We start from the raw sequence: 16,445 nt of genomic DNA, 5'->3' as shown, positions 1-16,445 counted from the left end.
GCCAAAGAAACTAAATATTGAATTCTTTATGTAAAAGTTGATAAATTTTTACTTGGCTGTTTATAAGATGAATAATTTTCAATGATCGAATATTTTTAGATCCCCCAAGGAAGCCGACAAGTCCGCGTCGCCGCACGAAGCTAGAGAAGTACCGCCAGGAGCGGGCAGCTGCACAGACCGGGTCACTTCAGGGATTGGACGTCACCCAAGACGACTTCTTTATACTGATAGAAGTCGACGAGCTTAAGTACCAACTAGAGGTAACTAAGTACAGGTTCTTTTTATCATTATTCTTTGCACTCATAGAATAGTACGTGTAAGAAGCCGAATACCATCTAAAGGTAATTAAATGCAGGCCCTGTTGCTATTGTTTTCTTCATCTTCATAGAAGTTGATGAACTGAAGTATCAAGTAGAGGGATACTTGATCAGTCTCTATTGCTTTGAGTTTTTTTTTTTTTAATTTTTGGAAAGGGGGGGGGGGGGTCAGTCTTGAATATGCTTCTGACTAGGGGAAAACATATTAAACTGTTGACTTAATAATGAGTAAATATTTATTATTCTTATTTACCTATGAGAAAAATTATAAAAATCTTTTGAAGTCTGTGTAAGTATATTGTATGCTATGCATATAGTAGGCTATTTTTAATTTCTTTATATTTATTCACTTTAGTGTCCTGAAAAAGAGTTTTCTTGACATATTTGATGTTTTTTATTTAATTTTTATACAGGATGCTCGAATTGGAATCAGATCAATGTTGCAGTCTCCATATCTTGGTGATATGAGACAGGAAGTGGAATTCTGGGATAGTGCTCTTCAGCAAGTGGAGGAAATAACAGAGCTGTGGTTTCAGTGTCAGAAAAAGGTACATATTTATTAAGTCTACAATCGTTTGTAATTAAAATGGAAAAGGGTGAAAGAGGGGTTGATATCTGAAAGCATGTTAAAAAAGGAATATTGAAGGTTAATTGAAATATGAAATTTTTAAATAAAGTGCATATGATAAGATGATGAGCATAATCTCTAGCTGCTACTCTACTCTAACTGCTGCAGTAATGACATTGAAAATCATAACATTTTGTATTCATGATTGCAGTGGCTGTACTTGCTGAAAATCTTTGAAAGACCAGAACTGTATAAAAAATTTAATGGACCCGCTTTTAAATTTGAAAATGTGCACACAAAATTTAAGGTAAGTCAACAGTATAATAATCTTCTTCATGTTAATGTATTGCTATAAATCTGATAATCAGGGATATAATTTTTCCAAGAAAATGTAGATTTTCATGGATTTGAAAGTCAAAATGGTCGGTGAGATCAGTGTAAAATTCTAGTTCCTCCTTTTTTGAACTCTATGAATTAGTTCCTACACTATTTTGCTTTAAGGACATTCAGTACTTTGATTTTTGTTGACATTTGTGACCTTCAGTACTTTGATTATTGCAGGACTGGATGAGAGTGGTGTCCAATAACTCCAAAGTCATGACTGTAGTGGGCAGAAAGAGGGGAGAGAAAGGATTCCGTCTGCTGCAGGGGGACTACCTCATCAATATGTTTCTTGAACTGAATCAAAAACAGGTCTCCAACTCATACAAATTGATTTCTCTCTCTCTCTCTCTCTCTCTCTCTCTCTCTCTCTCTCTCTCTCTCTCTCTCACCTCTCTCTCTCTCTCTTTTAAGAGATCATTATTGAATTATTGAATTTTAACGCCATTTTTTAAATATCAATATACAATGTACTTTTGAGATAACTTTTATTTGTATTGTACACATTCTTTTTTTATGTAATTTTTATGTATATATCTTACAGGAGGAGATTCTTAAATACCTACGAGTCCTTTTGGAGAATTCACGCATGGAATTCCCTCGCCTTTATTTCCTCAGTGATGAAGATCTTGTTGAACTTTTGGGAATTTCCCGCAATCCCAAGGCTCTTCTTCCATTCGCTAAGATGTGTTTCCCTGGAATTGAAACCTTGAACTTTGCCCTCCCCGATGGGATTTCCAGCATGAACACTGCCCTAGATTTTGCCTTGAATGGTATGGGTGCTAGTTGTATTTGCAATTCATTTACCAGTAATACTCTGTAAGATTTCCAAATTGATGGTCAGGGGATACATTGTGTTTGTTTTGTCTGTTTGTCTGAACTCAAGGGGTGCTAAGTCCAGAAAAGTGGTTATTGGAAGAACAATTTTAATAGATGTTTTCTTAAAATTTAGAGGCAAATGTTTGTGAACCCTCCTTCAGTCCATCTGATAGAACTCTCTATAGAAAAAAACAATGCGAAATACTTATACCTTATAATTTCAGTTTTTGTTTTGTCAAGTGAATGTTTTATATCTTGTATTGTTTGAAAAAAAACCCACTTTTCCTATAAATCACATCCTTTATATCAGCTGACAAGCTTCAGGTGACCGCCCTGAAAGGCGTCCTGGGGGAGGAGATAGACCTGGTGGTCAGGGTCCAGGCGTTCCCTAAAGCCTCCAAATGGCTGAGGACTCTGGAGAACGTGATGAAGAACACACTGGCTATGATACTACAGGCCTGTGTACAGACCCGCGTGGAGGAAGGTAAATGCACAAAACTAGTAAAAATAAGTCAAACCAGATGTGTACAGTACATGTAATGCTCACAAATGTTATATAGTCACAGTACAGAGTTTTATTAAGGGCATCAAATCTGCTTGTTAACTTAAACTCACAATATGTTATGAGAAATTGTCAGAGTAAATGTGTTCTAAAAATATCAGTATATCATTTATTTAAAATTCTGTATGCCCCTTTTTCAATCAGTTAATCTTGCTATAGGAAGATAAGGGATCAGTTTATTCAAATTTTTTGTAAAGCCTTTAAGAATAAAGATTTTTTCAGATTCAGCTTATTTCTAGTTAAAAAACATACACATAAATGTATACTTTGCCCTATATATCCTAAAGCAAAATTTAATGTGACACCGATTTTTTAAGGATCTCGTCAACCAATCCACATCCTGGAGGAACTCTCCAAGCTGGATCAGGACCAGAGCTCCCAGCCGGAACTTACCAAGAAGATCCAGCACTCGTTCCGACACTGGCTGCTCCGGTTCCCGGTGCAGTGTGTGATTGTCACAGAGGCAATACTGTGGGAGCGCAGTGTTAACAAAGCACTGGAGCGTGGAACTCTGGACGACATCAAAGCTATCAGGTCAGCTAAGTCAAAGGTCATAACCTTATTATAGCAACACAGCCATCAGGTTACATACATGTAGGTCAGAGGTTATGATCTTGTGACGAATTTAAAGCTACCAGGTTAGCTTGGTGAAAGAACATGACCTTGTGACAATATCAAGGCTATCATGCCAGCTAGGTCAAAGGTCATGACCTTGTTAGGTTGAGATATTGAAGCGGACTACTTTTAGGCTTAAATGTAGATGACTGTTAATTTAATACACTATCGTGATAAGAAAAGCATTCTAATGGGTGTTTAATAACATTCTTTTCCATGTTATCATGAACAGATATTTGACTTTTGATTTTTTTGATTTATAGATGTAATTTGGAGTCTAGACTTGGTCAGTATACAGATGTACTGAGAAAAAGTTACAGCTTCAATGGGAAAATCCCACCCAGCACAAAGAAACGGCTCCACACATTGCTGTGTGGCCTGATCAACCAGTGCTGTCACCAAAGAGATGTACTTGGAGGTAAGGTCATAGGGTCAAGGTAATCTGCTGGAATTTGGAACACAAGTGTGGATTTATTAAACTTTTTTGTACATATGTAATTTTGCTGAATGCCATAGAAACAGTGAATACATTTTAATACAAAATTTTCAAAAATTAAAAATGTATATCGAAAATAATAGGAATTAAATCATTCTTCTTTCCCATTGTTGAATCAAAGCAATAATTTTGGGAATTTGAATGTCATAATTTAAATCTGGAATTTTTTCTAAGTCCACTGAAAAATGAATACCTAATAGTACAAATTCAGTGTCCCCCCAATCTAGTTTCCATCTAGAATGATGGAAAACTTCAGAAGAGAATTTTTTTGATCCAAACCATACAATTTTAGTTTTTGAGCTATTAACTTGCAGACCAGAAATTTTTGAGAATAATTCTAAAGTTTCAAGAGCATTAAACAAGGATGAAGCTGAACCATCAAGGATAAGTGACGTATCATCAGCATATTGGGAAATTTTGTGTTCCCTATCATAGACAAAAATACCTCTTATATCCTTATTTTGTTTTATAAGTATAGCTAAGATTTCTGCACAGAGAATAAAAAGATATGGGGCTACGGGATCACCCTGACGACAACCTCTCTGTATTTCAAACTGCTGCGATAGAAAGCCGCTTTGAAGAATTGAAGCTTTAAAATTTGTATTTAAAATTTTTACCCATTTTATAATATTGTTTCCAAATCCAAAAAAGTGCAGCACCTTATAAAGAAAAGACCATGATACCGAGTCAAAAGCCTTTTCAAAATCAATAAGCATAAGTAAACCAGGCAAATTATTAATTTCTGTGTAAGACATTAGATCATATATAAATCTAGTGTTTTCTCCAATATATCTGCCCTGTATGAAACCTGTTTGTGTATTTGAAATAAGTAGGTCTAAGGTGGATTTTATTCTATAACTGATGCATCCAGATATTAGCTTGTATAAAACATTAAGTAAAGTAATAGGTCTCCAGTTTTTTAAAAATTGCCTGGGTTTATCCCCTTTTGGCAGACATGATATGATTCCTAGTCTCTGGAAGAATTACAGTACTTAAGAGTCTTATTGTACCTAAATTAAACCATTTACTCATTTCCCTACCGAATCCTAAGAAAGATACAATTACATTTTTGAATAATGAGTTTTTTAGATTTGTTTGGAAATCCAAGTGTGACAAAGTCAAACGTTCAATTGTGACCCAAAACTTTTGCACTGGAGGTTTGAAAATGTTAAATTTTAAAATTTTTATAATTTCGCTTAAATGTTCTTGGATCAAAAGAGTGGTGCAAGGGGGACAATCATGGATGAGCATTTTTAAAGCTATCTTTGGTGACATAGGGGTTGGTTTTTTAGAGTTTGGTGATAATTTTATTAAAAAACTTATAGAACAATGCAATAATATATTTTGGAGAGATGTCTTTGATGCTTGGCTTAATGTTATGAACGTACACTCTAACCAAATTTCTGATTCTAACAATAATATAATATTTTCTCCAATATGGCATAACTCAAACATCAAAGTAGAGAAGAAGTCTATGTTTTATAAAGAATGGTACAAAAAAGGTGTAAAAATTGTTAAAGACTTTTTACATGATGATGGGTCATTTTTATCAAAATCTGAAATTGAAAAAAGATTTCATTTGAACAAAGTATGTTTTATGCAATATAACAGCATAATTAGTGCTGTTCGAAAGTTTGTTAAAGACTCAAATTTTTCAAAGGAGAACTATGTCAATTTTGTTGGTCCTTTTCTACCCTTTTACTGTGTTGAATTACTTTTGTACAAGAAATGCACTAAACCTATTTATAATTTAATCAATACAAATGTCCAATGTATTATTCCAAACTCAATCATTCGATGGAATTCAAAAATTGTCATGAGAGGCTACTCCGAACTAATTTTACAGGATATTTTCAAAGTATGTTTCAAAGTTACAACAGATACTACTGTACAGTGGCTACAATATAGAACTCTACATAGAATTCTTCCTGTAAAATCGTATCTAAAAAAGATAAAAATAGTTGATAATGATATATGTTCTTTTTGTAATAATGAAGTTGAAACTATTGAACATGTATTCACATCTTGTTCCTTTGCTTTAGATTTATGGAGTAGTTTAAGTATGCACATATATCATGCTGTTTCAAAAAGAGTTGGCTTTAATGAGTATAACATATTATTTGGAGAGACTCCTCCTTCTAATTCTAACTTAGTCATCAACTTTTTGATCCTGTATACTAAACAATATATTTTTCAATGTCTGTACAACAAAAAAGTTCCAATATTTGCAGGTCTACTATGTCACTTAAACTTTAGATATGAAATAGAAAAATGTGTTGCTATAAGAAACTCTTCTTATGATAAACATAATGATAGATGGTTTGAATGGAAAAATCTTTTTCTTAATATTTAACTTCAAGAGCTTTATTCATTTCAGTTTATGCAAAATTGTATCAACTTGAATAGTTTTCAAAAATTATGAGATCATGACTTGTATGTATGTGTGTATGAATGTGTTATATGTACAGTGTATTATAAAATGAAAAACTGCAAATAAAAAAAAAAAAAAAAAAAAAAAGGAATTAAATCATTTTTCAGCCATGCTGGAGAACTCTGCGGTGTCTGATGGGGGGTTTGAATGGCTCAGGGTGCTGCGTTATCACATGGACATACAGAATGTACTGAGAGCCAAGACAGAAGCAGTCGAGGTCAAAGGTCAGTCTCAGTCTGTCCAATCCGTCAGGTCAAGGACACAGCAGAAGAGACTGTCCTTAATTGGAAACAAGCTTCGCATAGAACCCACAATAGGTAAGGCATAAGGGTTCAACATTAAATGCAAAGTTACTCAAGGAACTACTTTTCTTTGGAGTTATTTTTTTTTTTACAAATATATGACTGTTGATAAAAAAAATCTGGAAAATTGGCTTTAATTTGTATGATAAATTAATATCAAAATTAACTTGCACATGAATGCAAACAGACATAAATGGTTTATCATGTTATCAAGTCAATTAATGATGGAGATATCTCACAAATATTTCTTTATGATCCAATTTCACATCAGTGCTTGATTTGCAAAACAATGAAGTAGTATACTAATGTATTTTTCAGATATGCGAATATCATGTCAGTATATCTAGGAAATTTGCTAAATGTTGAGAACATAAAAATTTTATTGATTTTCTTTCTTCGTTTACAGAGGAGCCACCAAGACTAACAAGAACTAAAACGACTGTGTCGACGGACTACCAGTTTAGTGCCTGTTACTTGACGCAGCTGGGGACTAGTTTTAGCTACGACTATGAGTATAACGGCCCGCATTGTCGACTTGTCCTGACCCCCCTCACAGAGAGGGCCTTCTTGTCCCTGACCCAGGCCATCAAAAACTTCCACTGCGGGACATTAGTGGGACCCGCAGGGGTCGGCAAATCGGAAACCATCAAGGAACTGGCAAAGGTAATGGTTATATTGACAGTGTATGAAATATATCCAGCTCATATAAATGCAAACTTACTAGTGTATGAATATCAGCATCATTTTCAATTGGTGTTAACCCTTGACCTATTTTCAGATGTTTGGGAGGAACCTGTTCACAGTTAACTGTAACGAGGATGTGACGGTCGGGGTGATGATGCAGTACATGATGGGGATGGTCCAATCAGGGAGCTGGACACTGTTTGACAACACCAACAGACTGACCAAAGGTACGCAGCACCGTTCTTTTTATTTACTGATTACCAAAAAATACTTGACCCTGTTTTATTCTTGCCCACCATCATGACCATTGTCACTGAGCGAATTTTAAACTTGACAAACTTTAATTTACTTTAATTAGGGTCTTCCGTTTCCAACGGAAGACCCTCTTGTTTTTCTTCGGTTTCTTTTTATTATTATTTTATTTTTTATTTTTTTTCTGACTCCTTCTTGGCTTTATATCTCAAAAAGTTTTTATCCGATTTCCATGAAATTTTCAGAGCTTTTGTAAAGTTACCGTGCCTAAAGGATGTTAAAGTTTCAGCATTTACGTCACTTCCGTTCAAATTTGGCGGCCATTTTTAAATTTAAAAAAAGTGATTTTGTCCGGAAAAAAACTCCGTAAACTTTAAAGATATCGCTTTGAAATTTTTACTGATGATAGATGTATCAATTCTATAATGTACTGGGGGGTTTAAAATTTTGTTCATCAATTTTGCTCAAAACCGGAAGCAGTTCCAATTTTTGGAAATTTTCAATTTTTTGAACAAAATAAGACAATACAACATTCTTATAGAACTTGCCATGGTGAATTCAAATCTGAAATCCGTTTGAAAATCGGACAATGCATTACAGAGATATCGGGGTCTAAAAATTGATTTTTCCGGAAATTTTGTTTCCGCGTCCTTGGTTTAAAAAATAGTGTAATGTTCAAAGTAAAATTAACTCGTACCAAAAAAAATCGTTAAGTCGTACTTGAACACAGTCGGATTTTTTTTGTTAAGTCGTTCTTGAAATCGGAAAGGTGTTTGTTAAGTCGTACTTAAAATCATTCGGATTTTGTTCAGGAATAATTTGATTTTTTCATCTTTTTGTTTGAGTTACTCTTGTTATTGGTTTAAGAGCTCAGCTTCTTACAGGAACTTCCATCTTTACTTCCGACAATAACGGAAGACCCACTCGTTGCTTTGCAACGAGCTTTGCTCTAGTTTATGTATTATTATTTTTTCTGTTGGAAGAGGAGATCTGGATAAGAACACTCGTTCTCTCAGCATTTGCATGCCAGAGGAAAATTAAGAACATAAATCATATTTTAAATAATTAATTTTGCAGCTTCCATTTTAAGTTCTTTCTTTGTTCTATACACTTGTCAATGAATGTATAATATTTTGACGGTTTTTCTAAATCTAAATTATGATTAAAAGACATACAATAAAAGCAAATGAACTGTGTATGGCAAAACAACAGAATAGACTTTCTATATTAACTTTAAATGAACAAATGATAGTCATCCATACCAGAAGGAATTATTTCTCCTATGAGAGGGTCATTGAGAACCTTCTGTAATAAATGAAGGCATTAGCTGCATGAAAGTTTTCATTTACAATACCAGCACTGTTTATTTTTACCAATACCAAAATTGTTTTTGATTATGAATGTGAATATGATATACTGAATTCCATGTTTTTATTTTTAGGTCTAATGTCAGTTACCGCCCAGCATCTTGATTATCTGAAAACAGCTCTAAAGACACTGGAAGTTTCCAGTGAGAACCAGTACAAAATCAGGGGTCAGCCTCGTTTTGATAAGGTCAGTTGAGAGGTCAAAAGGTCATACTGTTTGATTGTTCAATGTTATCAGCAGTTGCGTGCTTTGAATATTAACTAAGTTTACATTTTTAATGACTTGTTTATTTCCCAATTGACTAAATTAATATTAACACTAGTCTAGCTTTTTTTAACTTGAAGCTTTTAGCTCAAATCAAATTACTATATTATTTATTTTGGATTTTAACTGTTCTTGAGTTTAATAATTTCCATCCTTATTTATAATTGTTTCATATATTCAACATTTTCACCCATGGGTAAATTATTAATGAAAATTATTTTTTTTTCACCAATACATGTATCATCAATCACTAATACACTTTTAAAAACTTGATGTTTAATTGCATAAATAATTAACTGTAATAAAATTATTATTTAAGGAAAACACCTTAAATAAAGTGTTACATATACATCAAAATTTTTTTTTATGAATTTAAATCTTAGTATTTAACAAAATAATTGTTTCCAAATAACTTTTATTCTTAATATTCAAATAGAAAAACTTTTTCAGTGCATACAATAGAATTCAAAAAAGAAAGAGGAAGAAAATATACTTTTTGTGAAAAAATATCTTTTCCCTTTTTTTTCCAAAAATTTCCTGAAAATAGTTTTTCCAAAGTTTTCAAAATATTTTATCCAAAAAAATTGATTATAAATTAACAGTGTTGTTTTGAATATTAACCTTGCTGTTGAACATCATTTTCAGATATTTTCTATGGTAGGTTTTACCAATAACTGCTAGAGTAGCTTCTGTAGTTACAATTCCATATGTTTGGGAAGACACCCTTTATATCTCAGTTGATTCAGACAGCTACATGTACTATATAGGTTGATGGGCTTAAACGTTTTCACCATGAATTGATTGAAGTAGTGAAAAGAGAGATCATTATGTTTATCAACTTGAAAAAGAAATAATTGGAGGTCATTTTACAGTCATTAGATCATATTTTATAACTTCTTTGGCTCAACATTTAAAAAAGTATTAAGAAAAATATTTGTGATTGTTTGAGTTTTGTTTGGGATGCACCTTTCAGTGATGCAATCAAAATTTTTACAAACTGTCATTATGATTAAAGATATCTTGCAAAACTGAACAACAATTAAACATGACATTTTTTTTTTCTGAAACAGATGTGACCTCTGAGGTCAAAATCCATGTGGATACTATAATTTTTACTAAAACTGTAAGATGTACGTCTGATAAATAGACACATCATTAGCTATGGCACTTTGCTATTGGAGAATTTAGAGAACTGAAATTAATTAAAGTAAAATGAGAATGAATTGCTGTATTCTGTACGTAGTAAACACTTAAAACAGATGAGCATATTGCACAACATTGACCATTGCACTTGTATATGAGAGAGAGAGAGAGAGAGAAACTGCCACGGACATGTTATCGGCAAGAAAAATTATTTGTTCAAAGAAGATGTGGACAGAGAGAGAAAGAAAGATTGTTTACATTTCTTGCTATCACGAAGCTGTTTGGCATTTGCTCTTGCTTGCGGTTTTTGCTGATTTAGCTCTGTCGGCGTACAAAGACATCTGTGTGCTGTGGCTGTTACACATCACTATCCAACACAATGCTTCTTTAATCTAAAAACTGGACAATATCATTATGAACAATATTTTAAACTGTATTTGTATCACTATATATACCATGTTTTGTGTTGACAATTTAAATGCTAGCTTTTATAATTTCAGTTTATGTATTGGTTCATTCCAAAAGTTAGACAATATAAATTTCTTAAGTTAGTTAATTAAACCTTCTGTATATTTCAAATTGTTTTAGTATATATCAGGTAATTGCAATGGTTATAAACAATATCATTCTTTGTTTACAGCATGTATGTCAATATACTGTACAGTAAAATTTAGGAAACTCTTAACAGTGATCTCAAATTAGTTTCAGGGAGCTTAAGATTCTAATTCTAGAGATAAATTTGGCAAATAAAGTAATTAAATGTTTTATCAATCAAGTATGTCATGTATATAGGAATTTCAATTTGATGCTAGTTTACTTCTCTGCATGCATTTATGTCTGAACAAAATATGCAACATTTCTGCTAAATTATCTGTAGAGTAAGTTAAATTCATGTAAAAATAACCTCAGTTAAAACATCTTCTTTTCCACATTGGAAATATACTGAAATTAGATCAAGAAAAACCATTAAATTTCCATTCACAATATTCATTTTTTGTTTAAATTTCAGCGTATTAATCTTATTTGAAACAAAAACTTTAAAATTCAATATTTGACAAAAGTAGACACATTTCTTTTACTTTAGTTATTATTTTATTAATTAAAGTATCAATATTAATTGTTGTCAAACCCAGCAAAAAAAAAGATCTCTCAAAAATTCTGTTTTTCATATCTAAAACCATGCAATCATAATTCCCTTCAATGTATTCCTGCAAAGGAGCCGTAAATTAAGAATTTGACCCTGACAGAGACATAAGCATAATGGCTGATTGTTTTGTAATTATATGATAGATCTTATCTTTTTGAAATTCACAGAAGATGGGTCTGGGTGACAAGGTCATTCGGCGGAACTCTCTGACCACCCTCCACCCGATGCCCACCCAGGACCCACAGCCCGGGCTTGAGAGACAGAAGACTGTCCCGCACGGCTTCAATGTATGTCACAACTCTTTCCCAGTTATTTTCTATAGAGATATGCTCTTTGGACTTATTGTGTAGAAGAAAATTCATATTTGTTGCCCCTTCTGTGAAAGCTAGAGATTGATTGATGATTATTATTTCTCTACCAAGTAAATTTTTCCCCAATTTAAAATTTGTATATGTTATTGACTATACTTATGATCATAATTCGTCATCTGAAATTCAAGGAGACACTTTTTGGGAAAAGGATCGAAGGAAGTATAATTGAGCACAATTTTTACCTGATTTTTCATTGGTGAATTTTACAGGAGAAGGGCCTGGTGACCTATTTTGAGGACACCTGGGTGTCGGAAAAGGACAGACGTCGACGTCACTCCATTGAGAAAGAAATTGAGATCAAGGAATCCGAGTTCTACAAAAACAACAAACCACCGCCATTGTTCTATGGTAAGCATCATATAATACTTAGAAATCAATTATTTAATTGTTACAGTAGTTCCTGTAAGTCTTGTGAAAAAAAGTATTTAAATATAAGAGGTGAGATATAGATTTTAAAGATTCATTTTTTCAATGAGATATAATGATGTACAAATTTCGCGTTTAATTAAGCGATGGTATTGATATTGCAAAGTGAGATATAGGTAATTGATTTTCATATTTGATTCTATGAATATCATTACCATAATAATCAAGATTTGATATGAATGTAATGATTTACATGTTCGAATCAGTAGTCTTTTAATTATTTTAATAACAAGGATTGTTAAAAATATAATCTAGCTTTTGTTTGCCCTCCATTGACTTAATTGTACTAAAAACAGATGATACTTTGGGTAAGTAAACCAAGGGTTGTGTGAATTAATATTTGGTATGAGATACAATTAAGTATGTTCAATTGTTAATTGTTAATTAATGGCACCTCAATTGTCTTTGACCCACTTGAATCATTAAATTTTTTCCCTGACCTCACTGAACTTTTTTAATTCAAATGTGGAATGAAGATCCTTGACATTGGAAGTCTTTGACCTTGACCTCTCAAAATAAATGTCCTTAACCTCACTTTATGTTATTTAACCCCTCCCATCAACCCCATTGATTTCTGAATTATTTACTATTCAGCCCACTTTAATTGACATTGGTTTCGTGTTTTTAAATTTTACTAAATTACACCATTTAGAGATGGAATCCGATTCTATGATGAAATTAAGATTAATATTTTATTTATCATATGGCTTGCTAAATATCTTTGAGAGGGATTTTTTTTAACCAGTGGTATTTTGGTATACACTTATATAATTGGTATATATGAATTGGTCAGTGTAATGTATTAGAGTGGAATATTTTTTTGGCACTTGTTTGAAATCATGGGTACAAGGGTTTGTAACATACATGGATTTGTTCACATTTTCACAATTCATCTGCATATTATTATATACTTCATGGTGTGAATTTGGGCATTTATTTTTGTTTGCAATGGACAAAATATATAATACTTGGTATCAATATAATATTGAACAATATGCCACCTATATTGAAAAGTAACTTTTTATATGAGTATCGTTATCGCAAACTACTGCAAGTAAACATCACTGCAAATATGTTTGAATTTGCAAGCTGTTTTGACATTGATGAGTTGTGAAGTGTAGCTGCTTTGCAGTATCGCCCCAAATCCCTACTAGTGTTAATCTACAATGGTCATTCAGTATTTGCAAGGTTTTTAGAAATTCATCAGTCCCACTAATTTTACAGAACATGTAAAACTGAAAGGCGGGAGGAAATCTGCCACGCCTGATTACAGCAAGCTGCTGAACGACACGATCTATGTGCACAGAATTCTGGGAAATATCATGTTTAACGGCAAGCTGATCCAGGCCAGCACAAACTTTGGCTGTTTCATGACACTCGGTACAGGCAGTGGATCTAGTTCCCACATACCAGAATCATTCAAGGTATCAAACTGTCAAAATCTGATTACAGCAAAATGGATACAAAATTTGAAACACTTTTAAAATAAGGTATAATTTTAGAATATGATATCATGAGATTATGGCAAAATGGATTCTAAAAATTTGATATGAAACACTTTTAAAGTAAAGTCGTTTAGAATATGAGGTAATGTGATTTGTAAACAATTGTATGGTTTCTTATAATAAACTTACGAGGCATGCACAGCAGAGAGGATGCTAGCGAGTTCTTGTCAAAATCTCTATGCCTACAACACAAATTTTGGTGTTCTTTCATGAGCACCTGCTGAACACGTCTCATGATTCATGTACATAACAATCTCATAAACAGATTTTTAAAATAAAATGCTATTGTTATCTTGATATCTATGTGTACAAGTTTTAAAATCAAAATACTTTCAAATTGATGGAATCCCATCATATCTGTAACATATGTATTGAAATGTGAAATACAAATGAATGTTTTTAAAAATTGTTCTCTGCTAAAATGTTTATGATTACTTTAATTGTTTTAATCATTTAATTTACAACTTTCATAGTTACTGATGAGACCCTGTGCCATGATTGTCCCTGATTATAAATTCATCCTGGAGATGTTTTTATGTTACCATGGATACAAAGACGCTGGCCTCTGGGCAAGAAAATTGACTTTCCTGTTTGAGCAGCTTAGACTACAGGTATAGTATTAAAAGATAGCCAGCTTCTCTCTCCTTTCTCTCTCTCTCCCTCTCTCTCTCTCTCTCTCTCTCTCTCTCTCCAACATAAGTTTCATCTTAATTAATGCCTTTACAGCTCCCTAGAAGAGACACATACCAGTTGGGTCTGAAGGACATTAAGTTGATGATAGACATAGCGGCTGCTAAGCTCAGAGATCAGAGGTTTGCCCTTGACATCATTGCAGAAAGTAAGTCTCTCTAAGTGCATACCAGCTTGGGTTTCATTTTTTTAAATTTGGTTTATTATTGTATTTGCATGGCTTGCTCTCTTTTAAATAATTTGATTGAATTTACATGTTTTTTTCATTACCTCAAACCAAAAATTTAATTATGTGTAAAATGCAAATATTTTATAATTATTTACATTGCATTCAAATGAACTGTGATTACTTTAGATAACAAAGGAGAAGGGCGAGTCCAGTCACCCAGATCTCCCAAGGAAGTCCCCTCCCTGGACCCCCGAGTGTGGGAGGAGCATACCCTGGTATTCGCCCTGAGGGGCGTGGTCAGACAGGGGATGGAGAACGTGGAGGACATCAGCGTGTTTGACAACACCCTCAGGGACGTATTCCCCAGCACTGCCAGAAAGACCATCGAGCATGGCTACGACACACAGTTGAAGGAAGCCGTTCAGGATCAGCTGAGGGAAGACAACATGAAGGACACGCCTGAGATTGTTGAAAAGGTCAGAGTTCATGTGTGTTCATCATGAATATGGTCAATTCAAGTCAAAGTTTATGAACTTCAAGGGTTTTTTTTTCTAACTTCTAAATAATATGTAGGGTGATTTGTTTCATTCCAACTACAGTACCGATCAGACCCAACCTAACACCAGAGTAAACCCTAACTAAACCCTGGGTTTACTTTTTGGGTTTAATTGGGGTTTACTCGGGGTTTACTTTTTGAAAATTTGGGTCCACTCGAGGATTACTCTGGGTTTACTCGCGGGTTTACTTTGAAATTGCTTTTGATGTCAACTGTATGCACTGAAGTGTGAAGCAGACTAGTATTTTATCTTACCATCCTACTGCCTGTAATTCCTACCCTTTGTATATTCCGAATACACAGTTAGTGTCTGCTTTCAGGGGTATACTTCTGACTGGGTTTACTCTCTGTGTCCACTCTGGGTTTACTTTGGGTCTACTCTGGGTCCACTCTAGTAAACCCAAAGTAAACCCAGAGTAAACCCAGAAAGTAAACCCAGGGTTTAGTTGGGGTTTACTTTCTGTTAGGTTGGGTCTGATCGGTACTGTAAATGTTCAGTATTGTTTTAAGATGGTATTCTATGATTTAATTGAAAAGCTACCAATCTATTAGGAGGATAATCTGGTTTGCAGAACGAATTTTAGAATTTTTTTGATAAATAAATGCACAGCAATTGATATTGAAAAAACATGTAATGTAGGTGATGCAACTGAATGCAGCTCTGCAGTTGAAGAAAGCGGTGATTCTGATTGGTCCAGCAGGGTGTGGGAAGACCACCTGTAGTCGGACGCTGGCCAGAGCGACCAATCGGCTCAACTTCCTGCTGTTTGCTCCTGACCACTCCAAGGACGAGCTCACAACCAACCGAGATCTCATTTATTACGCCAAAAACAAGCTGAAGGTAAATCCATAAGAAAAATCAAGAGTTATTGGGGGGAGTATATTAAACCGTTTTTTAATTTTATGTTGTTAATTGACTTATAGTACTGTTTTTTCTTCTTGTTAAATTTTCATCAGGAATATATGCCATAGATCTGATACATGTAAAACTCTTTTTTTTTCAAAAACTTATAATGTTTAAAAATTTAAATTCTTCATGATAATATATTTCTCTGTGTAGTTCTTGCTCCGGGATCATGAAACTGTCTTAAATTTAAGTTAGAATTTTGTCTTAAATCTAAGATTTAGACTTAGTTAAGATTGCTTACTTAAGTGGATCACAAAACGATCTAAGAAAAAACTTAGCTAAGATTTGTCTTAGCTAAACTCCATAGTAACTCGCGCGATTTTTCGACAGAATTTGTTAAAAGTGGAACTCTTCTTCTTTTGAAGATTCCTATCGGCTGCATCGTAAACATTATCATATATCACAAAGTTTAAAAAATTATATTTAAAAGATGCTTCACACAAATATTAGCATAGTTTCTTACTGGATAACA

General features: G+C 33.5%; 1 protein-coding gene across 11 annotated transcripts in view; it reads left to right on the top strand.

The window, feature by feature from the left end:
- Positions 1–16,445, top strand: part of LOC128162419 (dynein heavy chain domain-containing protein 1-like) — a 66,455-nt gene that overhangs the window by 14,451 nt on the left and 35,559 nt on the right. For all 11 annotated transcript variants that reach the window (XM_052825617.1, XM_052825626.1, XM_052825624.1 and 8 more), the window contains 19 exons: positions 100–260; positions 731–865; positions 1,097–1,192; positions 1,447–1,578; positions 1,811–2,039; positions 2,396–2,569; positions 2,965–3,181; positions 3,526–3,680; positions 6,297–6,506; positions 6,898–7,154; positions 7,270–7,402; positions 8,869–8,981; positions 11,517–11,636; positions 11,930–12,068; positions 13,371–13,570; positions 14,125–14,262; positions 14,378–14,489; positions 14,697–14,986; positions 15,707–15,907. In XM_052825617.1, coding sequence (XP_052681577.1) covers positions 100–260; positions 731–865; positions 1,097–1,192; positions 1,447–1,578; positions 1,811–2,039; positions 2,396–2,569; positions 2,965–3,181; positions 3,526–3,680; positions 6,297–6,506; positions 6,898–7,154; positions 7,270–7,402; positions 8,869–8,981; positions 11,517–11,636; positions 11,930–12,068; positions 13,371–13,570; positions 14,125–14,262; positions 14,378–14,489; positions 14,697–14,986; positions 15,707–15,907 — 3,212 coding nt within the window. The remainder of the gene's footprint in view (positions 1–99; positions 261–730; positions 866–1,096; positions 1,193–1,446; positions 1,579–1,810; positions 2,040–2,395; positions 2,570–2,964; positions 3,182–3,525; positions 3,681–6,296; positions 6,507–6,897; positions 7,155–7,269; positions 7,403–8,868; positions 8,982–11,516; positions 11,637–11,929; positions 12,069–13,370; positions 13,571–14,124; positions 14,263–14,377; positions 14,490–14,696; positions 14,987–15,706; positions 15,908–16,445) is intronic.

This window comes from Crassostrea angulata, chromosome 9, assembly GCF_025612915.1.
Source record: "Crassostrea angulata isolate pt1a10 chromosome 9, ASM2561291v2, whole genome shotgun sequence".
NCBI classification, from domain to species: Eukaryota; Metazoa; Mollusca; class Bivalvia; order Ostreida; family Ostreidae; genus Magallana; species Magallana angulata.
Note: the sequence above shows the minus strand (reverse complement) of the source record. Positions and strands in the feature narration are given on the sequence as shown.